Consider the following 24253-nt stretch of genomic DNA (forward strand, 5'->3'; position numbering starts at 1 on the left):
TTCGACAAGCTCTACCAATCATTCAGATGGTTAAAATTAGGAGGAGGGGGTTGGGATTGGGCTCTGCCAATCCTAACAAAAAAAGATGGAGCCTGAGAGACTCGAGGCGAGAGGGTCCCCAGGCACACACACATGCTTCACCCACCAGGCGGGCACACTGTCTGCTTTTCAAGTTTCCAAGTTTCTGGCCAGAGCCAAGTTTGAAGGAGGGGTTTTAAGTTTATTTAAACAGCATATTAATCACATTTATTTATATACCATGGCCTCAGAGAACGCTCTGTTCTGTCCGACCAGAAGGTTTGCTCTATTTGCAGATCATCCCATTGCTCTGAGGTTATCATCACGCCGCTAAATTAAAACTCATAGCTGGGAGGCCGTTCATCTATCTGTTACTGGGCTACGGCCTCGTTACATATTGAAGTAACAGACTAAGTGTTATTCCTAAGTTGTCAAAACAATGTTTTTTTATTTAAAGAACAAAAATATGAATGAATACATTGCTGGCAAGAGGCGGCGGCATAAGTGGGACTTTTCGCTTCATCACATGCATTGAGCCATTTTTCACAGGGATAGATTTTTTTATATAATGTACGCAGCCTCTATAGCTGATTTTATTTTGCATCTTTTTTATTGTCTATTTGTTCTTTTCTCCACCTCTCCTTTTTATTCTTGCTGTTGTAACAAGTAAATTTCCCCAGCGTGGGACCAATGAAGTCTTATCCTATCTTATCTTATGCAGTAAAAAACACAAACTCAGGGGAGGCTGATGCATTTTTCTTCAATAACAACATGGCTCGTTGTGATTATGGATGCTAAGTGAACAAGCAAAGGCCTGCACGCATTTCTCAGGTGTGTGCCTGTGTGACAGGTGTGTTCACTGGGGTTTTGGTTTAAATGACCTTCATCAAGTACATGTAACAATAATCATAAGTTCTCTATATACACACAGGTACATACATCCTGTTTCCTCACAAGAACATCAATACCGATTCTGAACGACGTTTTCTCAAATTCTCTTTTTTAAAATATCTGTACTTGGCAACTACAAAACAGTTAGGGAATGTAAGTGACTGTGACAAATGAAGTATGGTAGAGGTAAGGTTAATGTTATGCAACTAAAACTCATTTCAGGCCTCTGACAGAGCATGAACTCTGGTCTCCTGCATGACAGTGAGATGTGCTAGAGGGCACAATACTTCCTGCGCTGAATCATATAATACGAACTTAATTACTTGGGATACTGAGCTGCAAAAAAAGGCTTATTTTTGTTCTTAATACAACCACCTCCAGTCACTTTTTGCATATAAAAACATGTGCAACACTTTGAATGCCTTTGAGGAAACACTGCCCCAGAGCCCGTGCTGTTATCCCTGTTTGACTGATTATTGCTGCCCCTCATTTTACCTCGCCTCCAAGTGTGGCTCCTACAAACACACATCACTTGAGATAGTTTGTTTCAACTAACTTCCTTGACGTCACAGCATGACTTTGGAGGGTTTGTTCCTGGTGGGAAGTCGACGGTTCCTGCATGCACAGAGTCATGCACATGTGCGCACACACACACCTGCGTAGTTTCTCTGTAAATTTCTCCAGTTCCTCCTGGGCCCGGCGCAGCTCTGTCTCCAGGTACTGCCGAGTGGAATCAAACTCCGTCTCCACCATCTCTAGTTTGTGTGTGGTGTACGACAGGCGCTTACGGAGATCATCCTTGTGGTCGTGGAAAGAGCTGAACATGAAGCAGGGAGTTCAGAGAACAGGATTCGAGAAGACAGAGTCACAACACGGATGTACTTTCATTGCTGTCAAAGTTTGTCAGACTCACAGAACAAAGCAGAGAGAGGAAGAGAAAACAGAGAGAAAAGGCAATAGAGTAAAAAGTGAAGTGTATATGTGTTTGTGTGAGAGGGAAGGAAAGGGATGAAGTGTAGCTGGAGTGTAATTCAGTTTGGAGTGAGTGAGGTCCCAAGCAGGCCGATGGGGAGGAGGAGATGGATGGAGGAGGAATACTAATCATTTCCCATTCACAGAGAGGGAGCAGAGCTGGGAAAGGAGCTCCCACCGGTGTAATGGTGAATTCCATTTCACATCCTCTCTATCGAATCTCAGAAAGAATAAGGAAAGGATTTTTGCCTCCAGACAAAGACCATGGGTGATTCATAGAAGAAGAGGTGGAAATATAGAATGAACCGCGGCTTTGTGTGTGTGTAAGCTTTAAAAGACGATGAAAGAGGCTGAGAGAGCATGGGAGGGAGTGAGAGGCCAGAAAAGCACCGTTTCAACACCACCACCATCAACAGCAACAACATAACAGACGGGGAAGGATATTTCGGCTGTGTGTTTGATGCAGGTTTGAGGATGGGGATGAAAACACACCAACGGGACTGACTGAGGGAATGGATGTGGTAATGAAAGGCTAGAGATGGGGAGCAGGGGCAGTGTGCGCTCTGGGGGATTTAGCATTTTGCCAGACTGATGGATACTTGGCTCACGGAGAGCTTCAATGGCTCAGCGCTGCCAACCAGCAGGCGCAGTGAGTGCACCTCCAAGTTCACCTCAGCCCAGAGCCTCAATTAGGAAGCTGGCAATAAAAGAGAAGAAAATGGTGTCCACTGTGACAGCCCCAGAAAGACTTATAGACTGTGTTGTGTCAATATGTGGGTGGGGCAACAGACTACCTTTAATGTCTGGGCACTGGTTGAGGATCTCCACTAATTAAGCCTTCATCAAGCAATAAATGAGTCAGTATATAAAGTGAAAATAAGCCAATAAATGTGGGTGTAGATCAACATCTGGCTTTGTTTCCTAAACAACAGGTATAGGCTCCAAATTCTTAAAGGAACAGGTCAACAACTTGAAAAATAAGAGACTGGAAACAGTTAGCTTACCTTAGCTAAAGAAAGGGACAAGAAGCAGTGGGAAATATCTATATTTGAAAAAAGATCCTACAAACACCTGCAGTGCTCATTGAATAGTACATTGTATCTTGCTTGTGTAACAGGTCCAGAAACATAAATGTAATGAGGTTTGCTGGTTTTGCTGGACGCTACAAGCTGAAACTCTTTGCAAACAACAGACGTGGAGAAGAGACATCGCTTGTAACTGCTTTTACTTTGGTGTCAGATCAAACAAACATACATGTTAATTAGAGCGCTTTAGATGTGTTGGTGGATGCCTTTTTAAACATTAATAAGAGCAAGGCGAGCAGCTTTCCCCTGCCTCCAGGGTAGATGTTAAGCTAAGCTTATTGCCTCCTGGGTTTATAGCTCTGTATTTACTGCACACATGTCAGTGATTTCAATCTCACTGTCTAAATCTAGACAAGGGAGCAAAAACTATTCTATTATGTATGGAGCTAGATCAGAATGTTGTTAGCCTAGCTTAGCATAAAGACTGAAAGCAGATGAATGGCTAGCCTGGCTAACACCTATAAATCTGTATAAAATCTTTTTTTTTTTTTTCTGCACTTGGGGAAATGTATTTTTTATACTGCTGTCAGTATTTTCACTACTCACATACAGTAGGCCTGAAATACACACACATGCACCAACACAACCTATAGACATGCATTAGTGGACAGATGTCAGTGTGACGGGGCTGCCACATAGCCGGCACTCCAAGCAGTTAGGGAGTTGGTGCCTTGCTCAAGGGAACCTCAGCAGAGCCAAGTCCAAGATGGACTTGAACCGGCCACCCTCCGGTTCCCATGCCAAGTCCGCAAAGAACTGTTGCAGCAAAAGCGTATTATCCCAAAATGTTGACCGGTTCCTTGGACAGACAGGCAGACAGACAGACAGATGTCTGGATAGATGAGCCATTGAAGAATATGTGTGTCCAAAATGCTGAGATTTGCACGTTCAGCCCACTCCGCCTGTCTGGCGCTACAACGAAACAAAATCTTTACAACCTCTCCGCTGTCTAACAGCTGCAAGTGATGTTGTACAATCGCATGGCAAGGAGCCAGAGAGCTATGTGAAAATTGCTCTGGGCTCTTATCATTATGTAATGCCAGTTTAATTAAGTCTAAGCTCACAGACATTGATTTTTTTTTTTTTTTTGAGGTTATTATGCTTTTTTTTGTTGCCGTTCAGATCTTGGTAAAATGCAGTGCAGCATTAACTTGGATGTAGATGTCAGCTGATATATGACAAGAGATGTGAAGATGAATGGAGCGAACGAATATTATGTTTTAATGGCTTTTTAATGGTCATGACCTCACAATGAGAATCCATTTCCATTAGTCAAAATGAATGAAATGGATTCCCCAATAATGAGGCTGATGTTTAGAGTTTAAAACCCCCTCCAGACTGATTCATCTTACCTTCTTTTCTGATGTTTGCAACCATTTCTCTGTGTTTTGAGGGCAGTTTTGCCAATATATATCTTTTTCATATTTTTCTCTCTGCCTCGGCTCTCATGTGTGTATAGTTGTTGCCACTGCTGCTGCTGCTGCTGCTGGTCGGGTGAATGTTGAAGCCAAGTTTGAACTCTAACCACAAACCAACAGTCAAAGCTCTAAGTCTTGCCTGGGGAGGCAGATAGGAGTTGGCTATCTGTGATGACCCTGGCAAGAAAGCAGAGAAAAACAGCTTTGAAGTCCCACAGATTTAGCACCACATTTAGTTCTGTTGACTCCAGAGAAAAACAGAGATTTTGTGTGCATTCAGAAAATGAGCCAGTTTGGTATGACGAAGCAGACCTGGGGGATCAATTAGATAAGTTCAGTAAACAAACTTAAATAGTATGCAATACACTGAATTATTGCACCTCCGGTTGAGTTGAACTTTGCACCTCCTATTGAAAGGCCAATGCACAAAGATCATTTAATCTATTTCCTATCATTTTTTAAACCAAAATAATTTCTCAAACGTAGAAAGATTAATAGTTCCATCACTTGAGCCACCTTTTTCATCATTTACTTCGCTCTCTTGGTGAGAACAATTGAATGTAGCCACCATAAACTGCAGGACCCTATGGAATAGTGAGTTATTGACCAGCTGACCACAGAGGTTATTCCTCAATAAATCAGTGTTATGATGAATGCGTGTGTGTTTCCATTTCCATCCTTTGTCATTGCTCTGCAGTGCTGGGGCGTGAACTCATGTCTCCTGCACCGCAAGAGTTTAATAACCTGCCACTACCAAATATAAAATGCAGAATAAACCTTTCCAGTTGTATATCTTTCTTTGTGGCTGCCTTTGATGACTCTGAGAATCAGCGCCCATTAACTATCAATATGATGTTACAAATCAGAAAATGTCAAATAATTGCTCCTGAAAATGCCAGATTTATTAAGAGAAAAACAATTGATCATTTGCTACAGCCCCATCCTGGGCATGGTCTGTCTGGGTTTGGATTTGTCTGCACGGTGAAGCAGAGAGCAATGGGCTCAAGTAAGAGCAATTTAAAGACACCACCCTCCTGTGTCTTTTTTTAGCCTTTCCAAAACCAAAAATTGTGTGTAAAGTGTAAGGGATTAAACACTGTTTCTGTTCCCATGTAGGCTGCAAACGTTAGCATGTGTAGCTAACTAGCTTGTTACAGTAACCTAATCAAATGTTACTTCCAAGGCCAAGGAGCATTTCATTAGCTAACTTCATGTTGTGGAGCTATAGGTGAAGCTAAAAGCCCATTCACAACTAGCACATCCACTGTATATCATTTCCCCACTGTGTGGAAGCCGATCGTGGACGCTATTAGAGTTTAGGCTAATGTTAGCCACTCTGTCCTACTATATTACTGGATTTGGGAGGTTTTTAATTCAGCAACAGCAGCCAAACTTGTCATGTGTGGTAGTAACATAATTTTTTATGATATAAGGACAAATTAGCTCTGAAATACAGCTGTCTCTTAATGTCCACATCTCCTGGATCATCAGCTAATGAGGATGCTAACTGTTTAGCTGGGATTAGCTTCAGCCTCAGTCTTTCAAATCATGTATGTATCCATGAATATTTAAGACCTTCTTACAGGCTTTTTATTGTGATGAAACTAAAAAAGTCAGGTGGCATCAAAATGTTCCAACTAACTCAGAGTTTTAGTGTTAGCTTTAGCTGACATTAGCTAGCTACTCTCGATAGAGACATCAGTCATCTTTTCAGTTGTCCACAGTTGTCTGCTGGAAATGAAATGCCTGCTTTGTCTACTTTGTGTAAAATTGAAGACATGTTGCAAAAAAATGTGAAAAATTGAGTAGTAAATCTGCCATCGCTGTCATTGTAAACTGCATTATGTGCTAAGAAGTTTGACAGGCATAGGGGCAGTAACTAAAGTGGGCTGGGCTTAGTGAACAGTACCACCATAAATATATAACTGCTCCGCAAACATTTCAATAAGTCCATATATTTGCTTTTTAAAACCCACTATGGCTTGTCCTTAAGAGCCAAGTAAGCATAAATGCATAAATAGAGAAAGGGGTTGCCAGCAGCATAACTTATCAGTCCCCGCAGAGTGGCAGGGTAGCAGTTCAACAACAAACTGGAATGAATGTTTTGTCGCCTGCCGCCATTTCTAATGTCACCACTACTTATTATTTTTAATCTCCCTTCAACACTGGTTCAGGAAACAATGGCCGTTTCTGGAAACACTGTTTCTATATAGCCATTTTCTTATCTGTGATTCACAGAGGGAGAGAAGGAGGAAAAAGAAGACAGAAATAGTTGCTGAATTGGTAAGGAAGCGTGATTGTATAGAATCCATCCAAGCATAAACACACACCTCCCTGCAGTGCATATGAAGTACTGTACCCTCACTGTATCATAACACCTCCCTCACGGGGATAAACAGCAGATCTGGGTGCCTCAGGTGTTGTTTTGCAAGGTAAACACTATCCACACGAAGGAACAAATCTAAGTCCTCAGGGAGCCTTGTGATAGGCTTACTACTGTTTCAACACTGCCAGAGAAGCTCAAAACAGCAAAAGATATGTAAATTAAATCACACTTTCCTCTCTACAGTGTTCCCTCATAAGTATTAAGAGGAGTATATAGTGAGGATGGAAACTCGAGTAAATCCGGTTTACCTGAAAAACTTTCCCCATGTGTTACAACTTGTCATTGTGATCAGACAATGCGCACTACAGGGAGTACAGCAAACTCTTGTTGTAATGCTGCAGACTCTAACCTACTTCAGGCAGACAATTTCTACCTCCCACTCTGCCTGCATGCTTCCTCTCTTCCATGAGAATGGCTCCAATAGCGAGGGACTCCAGCTTAATTTAGAAAAAAAAAAAAAAGACCTTAATGCAAAACCTAGTAAAGGTCACAACCAGCCAGCATCCATCTTGGATCTACAATGGGGAGCCCTTATGGTGCCCGCAGGTTGATTTACTAGTAATGAGCCATGGGAGGTGAGCGAGGTAGAGCTACTGCCTGCCAGATATTCTATTCACAGTGACCAAATGAGGATATTAAACTTTAATGGCCACAGTGCCATCCCTCCTGAAGTCTGCTAAGTGAGCAGCTCTCAGAGACACAAGCACCTCATCTACTGTAAACCTCCATGTTCCAGCTTAGAGGATAACTCTGCAGGTGTTATTTTTGTTGCTGAGGCCATCATTTCCATTCGTTAAGATGACACTCTACTGAGCAAGATCTGCAACGATCTCCGATGAGGCAAGAGCATAGCAACATTTTCTAAACCACTTTCAACAAGTCCTCCTCTGTTTGTCAGTGCCTTGCAGAACTATTAAAAATATCATGTACTACATGACACTTTAGTTTGACACTAATTTGACAGCAGGAGGACTGATACCTCTCATACGTGTATGGTAAAAATGAAGCTATGGCCAATTAGCTTAGCATAAAGAAAAAGTTAGCCTGGCTTTGTCCAAAGGTAACAAAATTAGTACAGCACAGGTAGAGCTAACGTTATATCTCGTTTGTTTAATCTGTAAAGAAAAAAAACAGGTACAACAAGCTTTAAGGCAACCCACGGACAACGACGTAGTCCAACAATGAGATGTAACCAGTGGTTTTCTGTGTCAAAAGTCAAATGCATTGCATAGGCGATGTCCCACCACATTATTTGTAGGTAAAATAGAAAGTGAGACCGCCCACAATGTTTTGGGTCTAGTGTAACTTGTTACTAATCTAATGTAATATTCCGTCTTTGGACAGGACACCTACGTTAAGTATGGTGGGTCAAAGTTCACAGGACATCTGCCTACTAAGCTGTGATTGGTTGCAATTTTATCATTTGCGTTTGTTTTCACTTCCAAATAAGACTGCATGATTGTCCAACTGACCATGTTTCTTGCGCCGTTTGACTTATTTTTAGTGCTGCTGCTGCATTCACAAACCTTACCAATTAACTTGGTGATGACCCAAACGACAAAAACAACCCAACTTGTAATAAACTGGAATTGTCCCTTCAAATCCATCTCATCTTCTGCATAACTCAAAAGGATACGACTCCAACAGCCGAAAAGCCAAAAGAGACCAAACTTGAGCAGAAATGTTGATAATTAGCAACATTATTTTACAATTTTTTCAGCTTTAGTCCCTTGATATGAGCTACCACAGGGGTTGAGGCTTTATTTGCGAGCCATGTGTTGTGTGTTTCTTCTGATGCAAGACTCCAGAAATACAACAGTCTCTTGTGCATGCTCCACTACCAGCGGCCAGAAAAACAGCTCTGTGGATTAAGTCGCCAGAGCAATCATGATGACTAGTCAACACAGTTTGCTGCCTGAAGACAAGAACTGCAACTGTGGAGCCATCCCCACACTGTTTATCTCTTTCTATCTACATATCAAAAGAGACTCAACCTTAAGTGTGTAAGAGGGAAGAACTTATTGGCCTTGAAACTAAGAAAACTTAAAAAGCTTCTTATAATAAACACCTGAAGGATCAGTTTTATTTGAGGCTCAATCACATCATCAAAAAACGTCATTGATAGTATTTGCATAGATTAAATGTGGCTGCGATAAGGGTATAAATCAGGAAGTTGATGTACAGTAACAGAACTGACCATGTACTTGCAGGCAATGTCGAACACAGTTCAGGGCCAGAGAGCAAATGTGTTTGAATTCCCTCAAGCGTTGTAACCATAATGCTGTTTTCAAACACAAAAAGCTCCTGGGGATAAATTAACTGATAATGAATAGTTTCCCCTGCTGCGCCATGACTCATCAAACTCCCCTCAGCTCCTTCATGTATCCTTGGCCTTTTAAACGGCACATCAGTCATAAAGTTTTATTTGTGCGAGTGGAAGCGTGTGTGTTCATTCGTGTAACAAGCTTCACAGGAAACAGCAAGCGTTCAATCAATTTTGACAATTTGTTGGCATATTTCACACTATTCCTGATCAGATAAGATCACATCAGGAGGCCACAGCAGGAGTCCCCACGGGGCATCTTTCCCACATCACGCTGTGGGGTGTGTGTGTGTGTGTTTGTGTGTGTGAGTGTGTGCGTGTGCGTGCGAGCTGTTGAACAGGTTCACAATTTTCAATTAGACGACAGGTTTTAAGAGTGAATTTGGTACTAAAAAGGATGTAACTTTGGAAGACTCCAACTTCATTTGACTAATTCAGAAAGTGGCCTCATATTAGCTTCAGCTGAGCTTGTGAATGCATGTTCACACAGATCGACGACCGTAGATGTTGTCCCCCATCACTCACAGTGGAAGCACACTGAGCATCCAGTGTGAACACGAGGAATGATTGTAATGTAATGTTCATACGGGCACCTGACTGATGTTTTCAGACAGGCCTTTTCAAGACTAAGTAGTTAATTCACCAATAACACAAACCTCCGATTAGTGTATTCATTTCTTTCGTTGACACTAAGCGAGTCAGCGCCATCTCACCACAGAGTGCCTTCAAGCTAAGTGACATAAAAACCATTTCGCCTCAGTGGAAAAGCTTCACATGGCAGGAGACTGAGCTAAACGATAGAGAATCTTTAGGAGGCATACTGCACTTTAAATTAGGAGTGAATTGCAGCCCCATCTGTAACTTACTGCTGCCAAACCATACTTACTACAGTGTGGTACTGGCAGCTCACAGCTCCTCACAGTCCAATTTAAACCTCCTTTATTGTGCTGCATCTTGCAGTATAGCTTTGCATTGACTGCATCAACATCTGGCACAGCACACCATGAGACGGATCTATCATCATGACAGAGGCTGAACAACTTTACACATTATTAATTAATACAGAGTCTGCATTTACATGGAGGAACGGCTGATTTTACATGCCAAAGTCAATTTACTAGTCGCAGGAAGTCGTAAACACAGCCTGTCATGTCTTCAGTGGCTCTGGAGGGAAAACTCTGAGAGCATTATTCAAGTGACATTATCACATTTACAGCCTTTGTCCCAAACTGGAGGCATGACGTTTGAAAGACACGGCCGTTTCCTAAGACGGTCTGACATAAGTAGCTACAGGTGCATTATGGGATGGCTGGTATCCAGTGTTTTTCTATTCTTTCCAACTTTCTGGCAGGAAACTGGTTTCTAAATGTTTAAACAGAGAAATTGAGTTTGCTTTAAAGGTTAATGTATTAAGAAAAAAACACGTTAATGGCTGGTTTCATTAAGGTTTTTTCAAGCTTCATATTAACACTTAATCAAAGCAGTCCTCGTACAGCTCGTTACAGCTTTCAGTCTCTTTCATATCACAGTGTTATTGAATTAGGCCTCGTTGCCAAACAAACAATGCCCAGCATGAAGCAGTGGAGGGTGGAAGTTTGTTTCATCTTCACATTGATCAGATAATTAAATGCACGTCTGATCTGTCAAATTGATGCAACTCTGGTGCAGGAAGTTTTGACCCTGGGTCGGCTTTGTGTTTGTAATTTTCTATGAAATTTCTCTTGTTATTCGCACGTCACATGTTGCATGTCGATACAAAATGTCCAGAGAGTCAAAATACAGCTTCATTAGATTGCAGGTTGTGTTTGGACCTCAAATATAGCAGTCGGGTTCAGCCAGGTCTGATCTGGGCTCTGGTCTCAGTTTTTGGCCTGTGAAGAACTCCAGTCACAGTGATTGTGCAGTCAGCATGAGATTGGCCTTGGGCTAAAACACCAACTTTATCTTCTTTCTGCGCTGCTCCAAAATTCTGTCAAAGAAGCTCTACAATTAATGTCAAAGTATAGAATAAAATCTAGCAGAAATGTTTTCTGGAAAGACTGTATGCCCCAGAGAGAGAGCCTTAAATCACACTTCCCCTTCAACTCAAAAAGCTTTTTCAGAATTCCACTTCTGACGAGTCTGAAGAAGACAGTAAGAACGAGAATTACCACTACGAACTGCACATACAGGAAGATTTGAAGTGCGGTGCAGCTGAATGACTCGCCTTGAACCTCACTGTTGTCTTTGTTAGTAACATGAAAGTTTAAACATTACGCTCTGAAAGATTCCTCTCAACATTATGTAGGTTTCTTTAAGGATGGGAAAATGTCTCCTGAACAGCTTCAGGGAGGCCGATATTAGCCTATATTCCTCCTGGGCAGCAGCTTGGACAGTGTCATAGACTTCAGATTTTTCAGGTCAGATGAAGTTCAAGTCACATATAACTCCAAAGATGTTCCACTTCTCATCAAGAAAAACAACTGCAGCCCTACTAAATTTAATTCCTTTTCAAGCTGAGGGCACAACTGTGAGATCTCTTTAAGTTTTTGACAATAACTGACTGGTAGTAAAAACAATGGCGAAATTAATAAAAATGTTAAACATTTTATGTTTCATATTGTATGTACTGACAAAATCTCTGCTCTGTCTCTCTTTCTATTTGTGTTTCCTGACATAAGTAGACAATATTATGACTCCAGAGTCACACAGCGCCACGGGCCAGCGGTTCACCGAGCTCCTCACCCCTTCAAAACCTTTCAGACAAGCAACAATGGTCAGAGAGAGAGAGAGAGAGCAGCACGAGGCAGCGCACTGAAAGGGTGATTCGCACAGTTTATACGTTTGTGTGTTAAGACCACAGCCTGAGTTAAGATTTCTCACTTTCTACATTGCTAAAATACCGTGAAAGTGAATGAGTTCAGTCCTTGCTGAGGTTGCCACGACAACACAGTCGTGACATACCTGTGCTCCCAGCCTGGCGGAGGACGAGAAGAAATCGCCTCACACACCATGCAGACAGAGGCAGAGTGTTTCATTTAGAAAGCAACAGCTCCTCATGATATGTTCCTTCATATTTTCGTTTGATGCATCTTGTATTCGGTAAGTTCGTATTTTTAGATTTTAGACTCATTTTGCAGAAAGTAAACTCTCGTTCTGACCTCTTCTAGTTTTTGCTCTTTCAATGTCAGCCTGCTGGGCCACCACTTTGGTCCAAACTGAAATGTCTCGACAACTACAGATAGGACGGACTGTCGTGACCTTTGGTGCACACTCATGTCTCCCTCAGGATGAATTCTAATAATGTTGGTGATCCCTTTACAAGTTCAGTTTGTCCTATCCTATATCAGACACTCCCACCAGCCTCAGCTGTACTTTGTGTTTGGTCCTAATTAGGACATGTTAGCATACCAACATGATAAACTAAAACGGGGAATGTTAGCATTTAGCTCATAACACCACAGAACCACTAGCATGGCTGTAGACTGTTTCAGATTACATACATACTCGCATGCCTATTCACGCACTCAGCAGATACTAACATTAATTTGAAGTCGTGTTTCTGGTCACTTGATGAATGCAAGTCCAATTCTTATTCTCATTTTAGCTTTAAACGTCTGGCTCTTTAGCTTATAAATGCTCCACTATATTCACCAGCCAGTCACTAACTGTGTCCTATTGTCATTTGGTGCTGGGCAAGCTGTGGGCTAGAAAACCAAAACAATGAACTAAAAACCTCTACAGAGCTGAGGGGAACTACATTCAGGTTTGTTATTACAAGCAACCCTTTTCACATACATGTACTCATATGATTGACTGCTAATATAAATATATTGATTACAGTCGCTTGAAGGTGTTGAACATAACATTCTGAGACTGAATTTGGAGATGACAGATTATAGGATCCTGTTCCTCCACTGCGTATGTTGTACAGTAGCTCAACACAGCACTGCAGAGCACAAAGAGGTACAAATGGCCACGATGGCCAAATTTCACCTCTGAAGAAAGAATCCTGCACTTTTCACCTGCGAGCCTTTTCTCTTTATCATCCCAGCCCAGAATGGACATCTGGAGATCCACCATGCATTACACTTCAGGAGGCGACCAGCGGTAGGTGAGATTGCAGTGTGCATGTAGGCTGAGCATACAGCAGCACGCATTGCCCTCCGGGGTGCAATGAAGTATTTATTGAGGTGTAATGGGTGCAATAAGTGCACAGTTTATTCAACATGTAACTCGTAAGAATGCCTCGTGTGTTCCCTTGTTCGTGTGTGATGAAAGGCCTCTTGTCTGGTGAAGCAGCATGTTTTTCGCAGCCTGATACACAACAGCGGCTGTATCAACAAATTATTGTGGCTATGAGCAGCTTCTGAACCATGACCCTGAACAAGAGGGATCAGGACTGACGCTAATGCATTAATGAGCTGCAAGAACAAGGTAAAAAATTATTCGTTGGAGCTAAAAAAGCCTGCGTGGGTACACTGAGATCAATTTAAAACCTGCGTGTTGCAGAGCTCTATCCTCTGTATTTGCCACACATCCTATTCTTCTGACAGTACATAGACTTTGTGTTTAAAAGACACTTAAGGTCTACTGCATGGGCGCTCCAGAGGCTTATGTTGCTCAGCTGACCCTGTCCTGTTGGCTTTGACGGAGCTGTATAAATGCTTTGTGGCAGACAGGCGTATCTCCAATAGTCCAGGGAGCGACAAGGGTGGTGAGGTGGGAAGTCAAAGACAGAGAAGGAGTCTTAAGTCTTAGATGTATGATTCACAAGGGTCTAAATCAGAGAATACGGATACATGTGCACACTCAAAGACAAAGCCAACCCCTTGAGTACGCTCCAAGGCAGATCCCTCACCAACCACTTCCAGATGCTACAGTAGTCCACCTTCACAAATGGCTCCTGCATAAATCTCTGATCTCACCGTCTTGAAAATAATTAGACAGAAGAATGAGAGAGCGGGGAGGTGGCAGAGTGCTCCCGGCTAACCTGAAGGGAGCCTTCCAACAGCATCTGGTTTTGGATGCTACGTGCCTCGCTTAGGGAAAGACAAGAGAGATGAACAAACAAAGCCTCTTTAGGCATATTCCTCAAAGTCTCACTGAAGCCCAGTGGGCTCGTGATGTCTCCCTGGGGCTGATGCAGGAAGCAAAGTGGATCATGGGGTAGATACAGCTGATGAAGGTAAGCTGAAACATTTGTGGAGGCCTAATTAAAAGTCACAGCAAGTCAAGTGAAGCCAATACAGCTTTTTTTTTTTTTTTCTCCAGGCTTTTTATTGAGGAGGCTGTTTGCACTTTTTACAACCTAAATCACTTTTCTGTCCTCGGTTTATCCAAAGCTAACCTCAGCAGCGATGACTGTAATTTGATGTGCTCTTACAGAACATACTCAAAGAAACTTCCTCGACCCTTGAACTCATGGAAACTCATTGAATTCTTTGACAAACTGAGTTGGGGCAGTTTTCTTGTTTACATAGACTTTAACAAATATAACCTTTTTATCCAGTCCATTTTTAAGAATGTAATACGCTCACCATTTCAGTTTGACTGTGACATTGGTTTTACACTTTTTTGTGGGAAAGTGTCTGAAGTGAACAGGCTCAGCAAAGCACCTCATAAATGTGATAGTAATGATCTAAAAATGAAAGAAGAATAGCAATTACAGCAATCTACCAGACACAGGAGGAGTTTGAAGCGGAAAATTTGAGAATTACCACAAAGTTTCAATTATCTACATTAAAAGTGCACAATCAAAAAATCTTGACAAAGCAGACTCGTAGGAGGCTAATATTCCCTTTATGTGTCCTCGTCTTTGTGCGCTTCAAATTGTGCATTCTGCATGTGAAGAAAGTGAGTCTGTAATGTTTTGTCAGTGCATCATGATCTCAGTTTAGCCGGCATCGATTGAATTCAGCTTACAAGTTAAGAGCAAAACAGCCTTTGGTGATAAGCTTTCACCTATTATCTATGACAAGAATCATTTCAGAAAACTGAGGAGGAGCAGTGCATGGTGTGCTGCTGGGGTTTGGTGGAGCTGATGATTTGTTTGGACAGCCTCATTTATTCTAATGTTTGGATCCATGTACGTGTTTGACTGCTGGAATGACCAAATATTTCTGTAGAGTTTTGTTTGTATTACCAGAAAACCTGTCAGTGTTGTGAAGTATGCTTAAAAATGTTCCAGATTGAATTGTTGTGATTTTTTTTTTATTTTTGACAAGTCCAGTTGAATAAATGTAATATTTGTAAAGTAGGATTGCCTCTTATGCCATGTACAGTGCTGTAGTCAAGCTTGAGGTGCTGGATTTAATTTCACTGCCATCTTTGAGGTAATGATACATGAATTACATGCTGTCGTAAAGCAAAAAACAACACTGCAATGCAAATATGGTGAGGACTCATTGATCACTGTTCTGTTTTTTTCCCCCCACCAGATTAATTCAAGCTCTTTCCCTTGTACAGGAAGTTTGAAACTCACTTCAAAGATCTTAACTTTCCCCCTGGACAGCACCTTATCCGAGGTGCTGTTTGCTTTAATTATGTAACAGGAAGCGGGGATCATCTCCAAAAATCAATGTTTCCTCACTTGCGGGAGGTTAATACTGGAGGTGAAAGCAATTAACTTCTAGATGTTGTAATCATAATATGCTGACATGCAGATCATAAAGCCACCTAAAGGCAATATATGGAAGAAGACTTGATGATTTACTCAGTGAAATATAAAGTAATCACATGTCTCAAGTCATCAAGTAAAAGATGGATTTATCCTTCTTGCTCTCTTTCTCTTTGCCTTAATCTATACAAGGTGAGGAGTTTGGCTTAATGAGAACAACTTTCACTCTCATGATGCGCTTGTTCAGCCATAATTGCCTCTCTGTGGTATCATCTTGCCCAGTGAATGAATATGAGAGTTAATTGAGGGCTGTGAAAACATTTGGCGCCTCATTATTCTCACGCCAATAAAATCCAAATGACAGCTGAATTGACTGAGCAGAAAAAACAAGAAAATAAATAAATAAAATGCAGATTTACTTCAACTGTCAAACCCAACAGTCTTCAGCAGCCTCACTTCCTTTTCTGCAGAGCTTACAGTGACAAAAAGCTTCAGTTTACTTGAACACGTTGCACAACATGTATTCATATTCTCCAAACACGCTGTACTGTTGAATGCACAGCTGTCTACCCAACCCTTTCACGAAAGGCTATGCAACACATGGACATGACGGCACAACAGCTACAGAAGAGCCCTCTCAACAATCATTATTTCATATATACAGTATGTAAGTGTGGCAAAGCAACTACACACACTTATGTCAGAGCAGCTAATAAAACCAGGCATGCACTTGTCCTCTTTCTTGCCTTACCGTTTATATGCTTTTCGCCTCATTTTCAGCAGATAAGATCACAATATTCATGTGCCTGTGCATCCCCTCAGAGCGGCATGCATTTAGAAAAAAGCCTCCTCTAATTCTGACTGGAGACAGGCTGGTAGGCAGAGAGAGAGGGGGAAGAGGAGAGAGAGAGAAAGTGAGAGAGGGAGCTGAGAATTGAATGGAGCAGGAGGAGGTGTATGGGAAGAGGAGGGGTTATGGGAGTGATGGAGAGAAGAAGAAGGAGAGAGAGGTGTGGTGGTGCTGGTGGTGCTGGTGCTGGTGTGTCGGTGCCGGGAGGCGAAGACGTAAAAGTGAAAGTGGCTAACCTCGTGTCATGCTGCATCTCTCCATCAGATTCCTGGTAGGAGGAGAAGGAGAGAGGGTGAAATGATTAGATTTATTTATCAAGCAGATTTATCTGCCGCCGCTGCCACTGCATGCTTTGGAGTACCTCTTATCTAGTGTTTAACGAGCTCTCAGAGTGTCTGTCTCGACAAACAAATATATCCATTATTTCTCACTCTGGGCACACACTATATCACATACTGAGAGCATTAAATGAAAGAAGGGCGAGGGAGAGAGACAGAGCAAGAAATGACAGATTAACGGTTCAAAAGAAAAATGCTGTATGCTGCAGAAATGGAGAGAAAGTGCCCAAGGGTGAGAGGCATACGGCAGCTGCTGAAAGGAAAGAAGAGAAACACAAAAGATGAATGATAGAAAATGGAAAAGTCTAGGAGGAAAAGTAAGAGAGTAAACAAAGCTGAATAATTGTATGTATGAAAGTCAATTTAGAAGAGTGGTTCAACATTTTTGGGAAAAAACTTCTTGCCAAGAGTTAGATGAGATGATTGATACCACTCTTATGACTTTCTGTTACATATGAAGCTCCCAACAGCAGCCTGTTAGCTTAGCGTAACATAAACACTGGAAACAGGTAATAGCTAGCTTAGTTCTGTCCATAGATAACAAAAAAGATGTGCTGGAGAGCCTCTAAACCTCAACAATTAATGCAATATTTAATTTTCCAGTCTTAACACCAAGCTAAACTAACAGGCTTCCGTTGTTAGCTTCAGACAGACAAGTGGTATCAATGCTCTAATCCTACTTGAAAGAAAAGAAACATGTATTTCCCAAAAACTATTCCTTTAACACAGACATTTAAACAGCACCTATGATGGAGGTGACACCCCACTCCATTCTGTTATGCTCAGTCATGTCTTAATATGTGATGAAGACGTGAAGAACAAGTCCTTGTTTGCACATATTTGTTTGCACACATTTGTTTGTGGTCCATGAATTATGCATGACATGGATTTCACAAGAGCATTTACCATTTACAGTTTCACTTGGGCTTAATTCTTTGGTGCAGAACCAATCACTCAGTGCATCCCCTGGACCAGAATTGACATGGCAGAGCATATATGCGCAGCCAAGGTCCGAAAGAAAAAACAAAAATCGACATTACTGCTCTGATAAAACCCTGTCCAATTCATGCTCATGAATTTTATAGAGCTCAGGAAGTTGCTGCTCATATTGTTTCAGTGTGTTGTTTGTGCTGCAGGAGGGTAGTTAGTGTGTTGGCAGGTGTTTGTGTGTGCTAAGTTGCATATACTTCCAGCTAGTCTCGGGATTGAAAGTCGAGGATTCAGTGAGGTGTAATGAATGTCACAGATACACAGCTTCAACATACAGCGTGCTGCTTGTGTGTGCGAGCATGTGTGTGCTGTGCTGGGTGGTGTTGTGTGGGTGTTACAAACACTGCGAGTGATACAGCAGGATGACTCATACAGCTACTGAATGAGACAACGCTCAGTAATCCCCTCTGTCCATCCCTCCATCCCAGCATCCCTCTGTGCGGGGAGGGCAAGCCTAGAGAGAGGGAGGAGGAGGAGTGGATCGGCATTCCTGGAAGGCATCACTGAATGACAATCTGCAGCTACTACGCATGTAAATTCATTCAGTGAAAAATGATGATTTTGTTGCTGAGTACAATCTGTGATGTAATTGTAAAAAAGGCTGACCCCGCCACCGTCAGATGCTGGTTATGGTTGGTTTACATTGTTAATGGTTGCAATAAAATGTATTCTCAATTATGTTCAGCTGACAAACACACATTTTTCATCATTACAGATGTTACCCATCATTAGTTATATTCCTGAAAACTTTCATGATATTAAATCCCATTTTTGATACTATTTATGGCCACCATTCTTAGCCATAGCCATTCAGTGCACTTGCCTTCTGTAATTGCCTCTCTATGCTGGGATTTCCTTTTCTGCATGGATAAAAATTGCATGGCCCCACACAGGGGATTCACAGGAAATAATGTCTTCATGTACTGGACCGAATGCAGAACACAAAAGCTGCAGCATATGTGCATTTTATTATTACTATTGACAACATTGTTGACATTGTTGTCTTCTTAGGTGTTATTTATTTAAACAACATGATGCAATGAATCCTCTATGGCTCTGTCCTGTTTTGGTTGCACTACATACAGATACACAGTTTGCTCTTCTTCTACAGGTTTCATATTACGAGCTTTTATGTCGATAAAGCAAACATCCAGCTGATACAACAACATTAATGTTCATTTGGAGTCGTGTTTCTGGCCACCTGATGAATTTAAGTCCAATATTCACTGTCCTTTTAGCTCTGTGTTTGGTCTCCACCAACTTCTGAGGGAAATTTCTAGCTCTATAGCTGCTAAATGCTCCACTGTGTTTACCAGCTAGTCGCTAACTTTGTATAAATTTCAGATGAACTGTATGTTTGTTCAACTTGACATATATACAGCATATGTTAAAAAGTCAGAATTCATCTCAAACACTATTTACTTTTCTTTCTGTCCGCCCTTCTTTCCTTGAAAAAAAAAAAAATTATCCTCTTGGTCCGTCCAATGACCCGCTCTCAAATCGCTAACTGTGTGAAAAGCTCCCGCACAGCAGTTTTCTCTCTTGGCACCCCTTTCATTGCATACACCCACTCATCGGCTGAACAGTTGCTAGGGAGCTGCCATCCAGTGAATAAACTCTACTCAGGAAGCCGCATCCCAAACATCTCCCTGCTTCCTCACTGCTGGACATTGGTCAAGGTCCACCCATTTAGCAGCAGAGTATTTGCACAATAGTCCAGCATGGTGTGAGAGGCTGCAGCACTGACTGACATTTCTAAGCCCGAGGCTCAAAACCACAAAAAAGATGGAGGAAAGTCTTTAAATTATTAATGTATTAGCTACCTTCACACAGGCAGCCAGGCAGGATAGTGAAATTTGTTTGAAACCCAAGCAGTAAATAAGGGTGAATGTATTTTTAAAATCGAATGCCAAAGGGACCAATACTTTCTCTTTGCTATCTCTCAGTTGGATGTTCAGGGGGCAGAAAGATGCTAATGCATTTAAATGAGAAGTAATATAGACCTTTACCGTAGCACTCCTTTGAGAACATCCTCGCTATGAAAATAAACATTGGGTGAGAAAAGATTCATTCAAATTGCAGGTCATGCTTTGATTTCGAGTCAGAAAGAAGGTGTATGTGTGGGGCTATATTCTTCTGCATTCCTGTGCATGTACAAAGTGCTTCAGCTTCCCCATTCACATCACGCTAATGAATAATCATGTTTGCAGATTTTGTTATGTATGGCAAGTGGGTGATTAAGCAAAACACCAAACATACATGATTCCCATCGAATAACACGTGTAATATTCAGCTAACAAGGAGGGATGTGATGCAATGCACTATATCAAAGCCTTGAATAAAGATTGAGGGAAATCATCAGAGGCTTGAGTAATCTTTTTCATTTGGCTCCTCATTTCCAGCAATCTGCGTCTACTCTTACTGCATGATGAGGGAACAGGACATACAGCCCCACAGTGTATGTTCCTCTCTGATATAATCTCTTGAGATGATCACAGCAATTATCGTCACAAGAACACAAAATAAAATACCTGTGGATAATGTAAGAACTGTGTATGATGTAATAAAATCCATGCATCTGTATGTGCAGTCATGTGTGGAGGATCATGTGTGTTGGAGGTTTAAAGTCAGGGTGTAAAAATGTAGTTAAAACGACCAAATCTTGATTCAGACAAACTGTTAACCTTGATTAGATTAGAACTAACTTACACGTAGTTCATTCTAGTAATCACTCACTCACAATCACATCAAAAACACATTGTAAAAGCTTGTCAGCACACTAACTATTGGTGGCTTTGAAAGCATTTGTGTTTATGGTAATTAAACTGATAGTATGCTCACTACATCCCACTAGACTACACCTCTAGAAATGATGAGAAATACCTGATTCACGCAAACGTATTGTGTGTTCACAGGGCCGAAGACACATGTTTCAGATTTTACTTCTTTTATCAGGTTAAAAGCAGCAGCTGGTAGCTTAATGTATATCGGCAGAGGTGGTAGCAGATGGTAGTTTGCACCTTTCCATTGCCAACAGAGGTGTTGAGAGAAAAACATTAGGAAGAAAAAACAGCAAGGCCAGTCCAACACTTCTAAATACTCACGGGAACTATTTTCTACCAAAGAAATAGTTCCTATAAAAACTGTTGATGCGGTGTTTGGTGCTAATGCAGGTAGTAGAATGCCTTTTATGTAGAGAGGCAGACAGTAAAAGTGTAAAGAAGCCTGTAACCATGATCTTTCCCAGCCTTAATCAAATGTTCTTTGTGCCTAACATTAGCCATTGGCTAAAATTAGCCTCCTTCACTCCTCTTTCATACTGGTTTGAAAGAGGAGTGAAGGAGGCCAATTATGCAAAACTAGAGAAACCATTCCTCAACAGAGGAGGAGGTCTATGACACCACTTATCCCCACCTACAATGCTGTCCTTTCATCCCCTCATATAGGAGATTTAACAACGTCTCCCAGCTGGCCTCATGTGCCAACCTTAATGAGTGGTTTGATAATGACCCCACCAAGGTTAAATACCTGGGACTCACCACCAGCCAGTTCGGACTGAAGAGGCCCCTTCGATAAGAGGTGAAATGTTTTCAAGTTTCTACAATCAGTCCAGTTGCCTTAGATTCAACTCTCTTTTGATAACCATGACCTGCATGACTGAGAATCTTCACAGATATCCTGTAGTTCACTTGTCATAACGACAGTCCTTCCCTAACCTCAACCATATACCACAGTTTCCAAATGCCGATGTAGGAAGAAAGAAACAAGTTGTGACTGAAAGTAATGCAGGGTTTTGCAGAAGTTTCTTCTGGAGATAGGGATGCGTTCAACCAGGACACTGTTTTCGTGAGGAAATATTTCTGTCAAATTTTGTAAAAATATTTTTCTATTGCTATGAGCACCTCAAATGAAGTCCCATGCAACTCAGATAGCAGTGGGTTGCCTACCAACATCTCAGAAACAGGAATCTCAAAACATAAGTAAATACAATCAATACCACCAGAGGTAAGTGAAGAAATATGGATTTTGTCATAAAGGTGAACCAACTCTTTAAATGTAGCAGTACTCACAGTGATATTAACAGATCTAGGTAGTGAGGTAGACCTGTAGGACATTCTGGGAAATCCCTCTGGCCAGCTGAAGACAGGACAGGGGTTACTCCGTCCACTGGAAGTTGATTGAGAAGGAGGGGGCTCATAACTGGTAGGTACCGCTTTCTTCTCCTTCATCCTCCCTCTTTCCATCATTCTGTCATTCTCCCAGCAAGGAATTTCTCTGCCTTTATCAATTTTCTTCCTTTTCTCTGCTCCTCTGTCTCTTTCCCAGGAGCTCTCTTTTTTCTTCTCTCTCTCCTTCCCTTTCTCAATCCCAAAGCCTCCATTTCTGTCCCATGAAATCCTGTTTTCCCTCTCATTCCCTCTCTCCATACATCTGTCCGGCCCTTTCTCGTTCATCTCTTTCCCCAGGGTGCCATTAGCGACCAGTTCATCAAGTCGCCTTACTCTGTCAATGTCTGTCTCTAAATAAAGTCTCCCAGTGGAGGGCTGTGCCTGGATCTTTGTACATAGCTCCAGGTCTTGCTCTGGGTATGAGTGACTTTCCCCTTTTACTTTCCTTAACACGTCCCCAGGCTCCAAGATCTTACAGCTGGGTAATGTCTTGCTCCACTGGTGGATGGAGCTGGTAATGTCCTTTGAATCATACTCCTTGATCGTCTGCAGGTTTGAGCTGGTTGGGCTGTACCACAAGTTTGTTGCTGATGTAGACGGCGGTGGTGGCGGTGGAGGGTTTGGTGGTGTTGAATGTAGTGTTGTTGTTAGTGATGAGTGAGATGGGGTTGATGGTGGTGGTGGTGGTGGAGGAGACGGGTGGTGATGTCGAAGGGTGGACTGTTGTTGAGGAGGACCAGCTTTATTTTTCAGCACCCTGAAGGTCACCTCATTCAGAAACTGTGAGAACTTGCGCCTGTCCTCTGTCTTCCCGTCACGCTGATGGGATGAGACTGTAGCAGCATTCTTGCTCAGGATAGACGAGGACACCCTTTGGGTTCCCGCATCTTTCCTATCTTTCCTCAATGCTGTGGATGTCTTCTCGGGAGCACAACCTCCTTTACTCTCAGTTTTAGCAGCAGGACGTGAGAAGATAAGATTTTGGTAAATGATTTCAGGCTCAGCCATGGCAGTAGCAGACGCCTGGTCAGTGGTGCAAGACTTGGTACCTGTTTCCTCTGATGCCACATTGCTATCTTGCTTAACAGGAGTCCGTAGTAGGCAGGTGGCCCCTGAGCTCCAGCTATTAGTATCCCAACTGCCGTCATCATCACTGGAGCTGCCATTGCCGCTCTGTAGACTGGGGCTGGTACTCCTTTCACTGGGGCTGGGGCTTGAGTTGTCCAAGCTGCCCAGTGATCGCCTCTTCAACCGAGAGATTGATCCCTTTAGATTGGATAAAGAGCCCCGGAAGCTGGGCAAAGATCCTCTGAGACTTGGCAATGATCCTTGGAGGCATGGAACAGACTCCTGGAGGCTAGAAAGTGAACCCTTGGGACTTGGACTGGTGGAGTTGTGAAGACTGGAAAGGGAGCCTTTGAGTAAAGGAGAGGATTGTCGGCGTAGCGGTGGGTCTTCTTCATGGTCACTGTACGGTCCAGAGAACACAGGGCAAGATGCAGTGGAAGAGCAGGAGCCACGATCCTGTCGAGTTGAGGCTGTTCTAGATCTTGGTTGGCGCCGCAGAGTAGCCATGTCAATTGCCTTCTTTCTCCTTGCTCGCACAGTCTTTGGTGATCCTTTCTGTACAGACTCAAGCCTGAGACCATCATCTGAAATGGACACACACAAGTGAACCATGTCAGGCTCAGTAGAACAGATTTCCAATGGTTTTCTGTCCTCTGGCTTTGCCCAATTTCAATTGTCTGCCCTAGTTGTCCAGGCCACCAACAGTGCACCCAAGCTGTTGCAGTGTGACACACTTTCCCTGCTCCAACTCAGTGAACAATGACGTCCCAAAGAGGTTGAGTCTGATAGTCATTTGGATGTTAACCAACCTACTTTCATTACCATTCATACACTGACAATGTCAATTCTGTTTTTTTCCTTTTTAAAATAGCATAATAGATCAACAGCTGCATCACCAATGCTTTGTGAGCATCATCAGTAATGAATTTGTGTATCGACAAGGATGGTGTTGGAAAGCAGCTGGAAATCCAGGTCAGCGATATTGACCACAGTTACCACGTGAAATCTGCTTTGTGGGCAGCAAAGTGGCCACAGATCGATCGATCACACGTGGTATTTTTAGTGGTTTGTTGTTGTGTTTGTAATGCTGTGGTGCAGAGATAAACTTGCAAGACTATGTTCATTAACTTTAACTTGTCCCCCAAGA

At 42.2% G+C, this 24253-nt stretch overlaps 1 protein-coding gene across 3 annotated transcripts in view; it reads right to left on the bottom strand.

Moving 5' to 3' along the window:
* begain (brain-enriched guanylate kinase-associated) overlaps positions 1-22910 on the bottom strand; it is a 46724-nt gene extending 23814 nt beyond the window's left edge. Inside the window, exons 1-3 of one of the 3 annotated variants that reach the window (XM_076748315.1) lie at positions 21940-22910; positions 16778-16809; positions 1565-1726 (exon numbers count right to left, since the gene is read on the bottom strand). In XM_076748315.1, coding sequence (XP_076604430.1) covers positions 1565-1726; positions 16778-16809; positions 21940-22323 — 578 coding nt within the window. In that variant the 5' untranslated portion in view covers positions 22324-22910. Of the gene's footprint in view, positions 1-1564; positions 1727-4318; positions 4562-16442; positions 16537-16777; positions 16810-21939 lie in introns of those variants that run through there. The other 2 variants (XM_076748316.1, XM_076748318.1) reach the window with 2 other exon arrangements.
* Positions 22911-24253: the final 1343 nt, after the last annotated feature.

Source organism: Chaetodon auriga, chromosome 14, assembly GCF_051107435.1.
Source record: "Chaetodon auriga isolate fChaAug3 chromosome 14, fChaAug3.hap1, whole genome shotgun sequence".
NCBI classification, from domain to species: Eukaryota; Metazoa; Chordata; class Actinopteri; order Chaetodontiformes; family Chaetodontidae; genus Chaetodon; species Chaetodon auriga.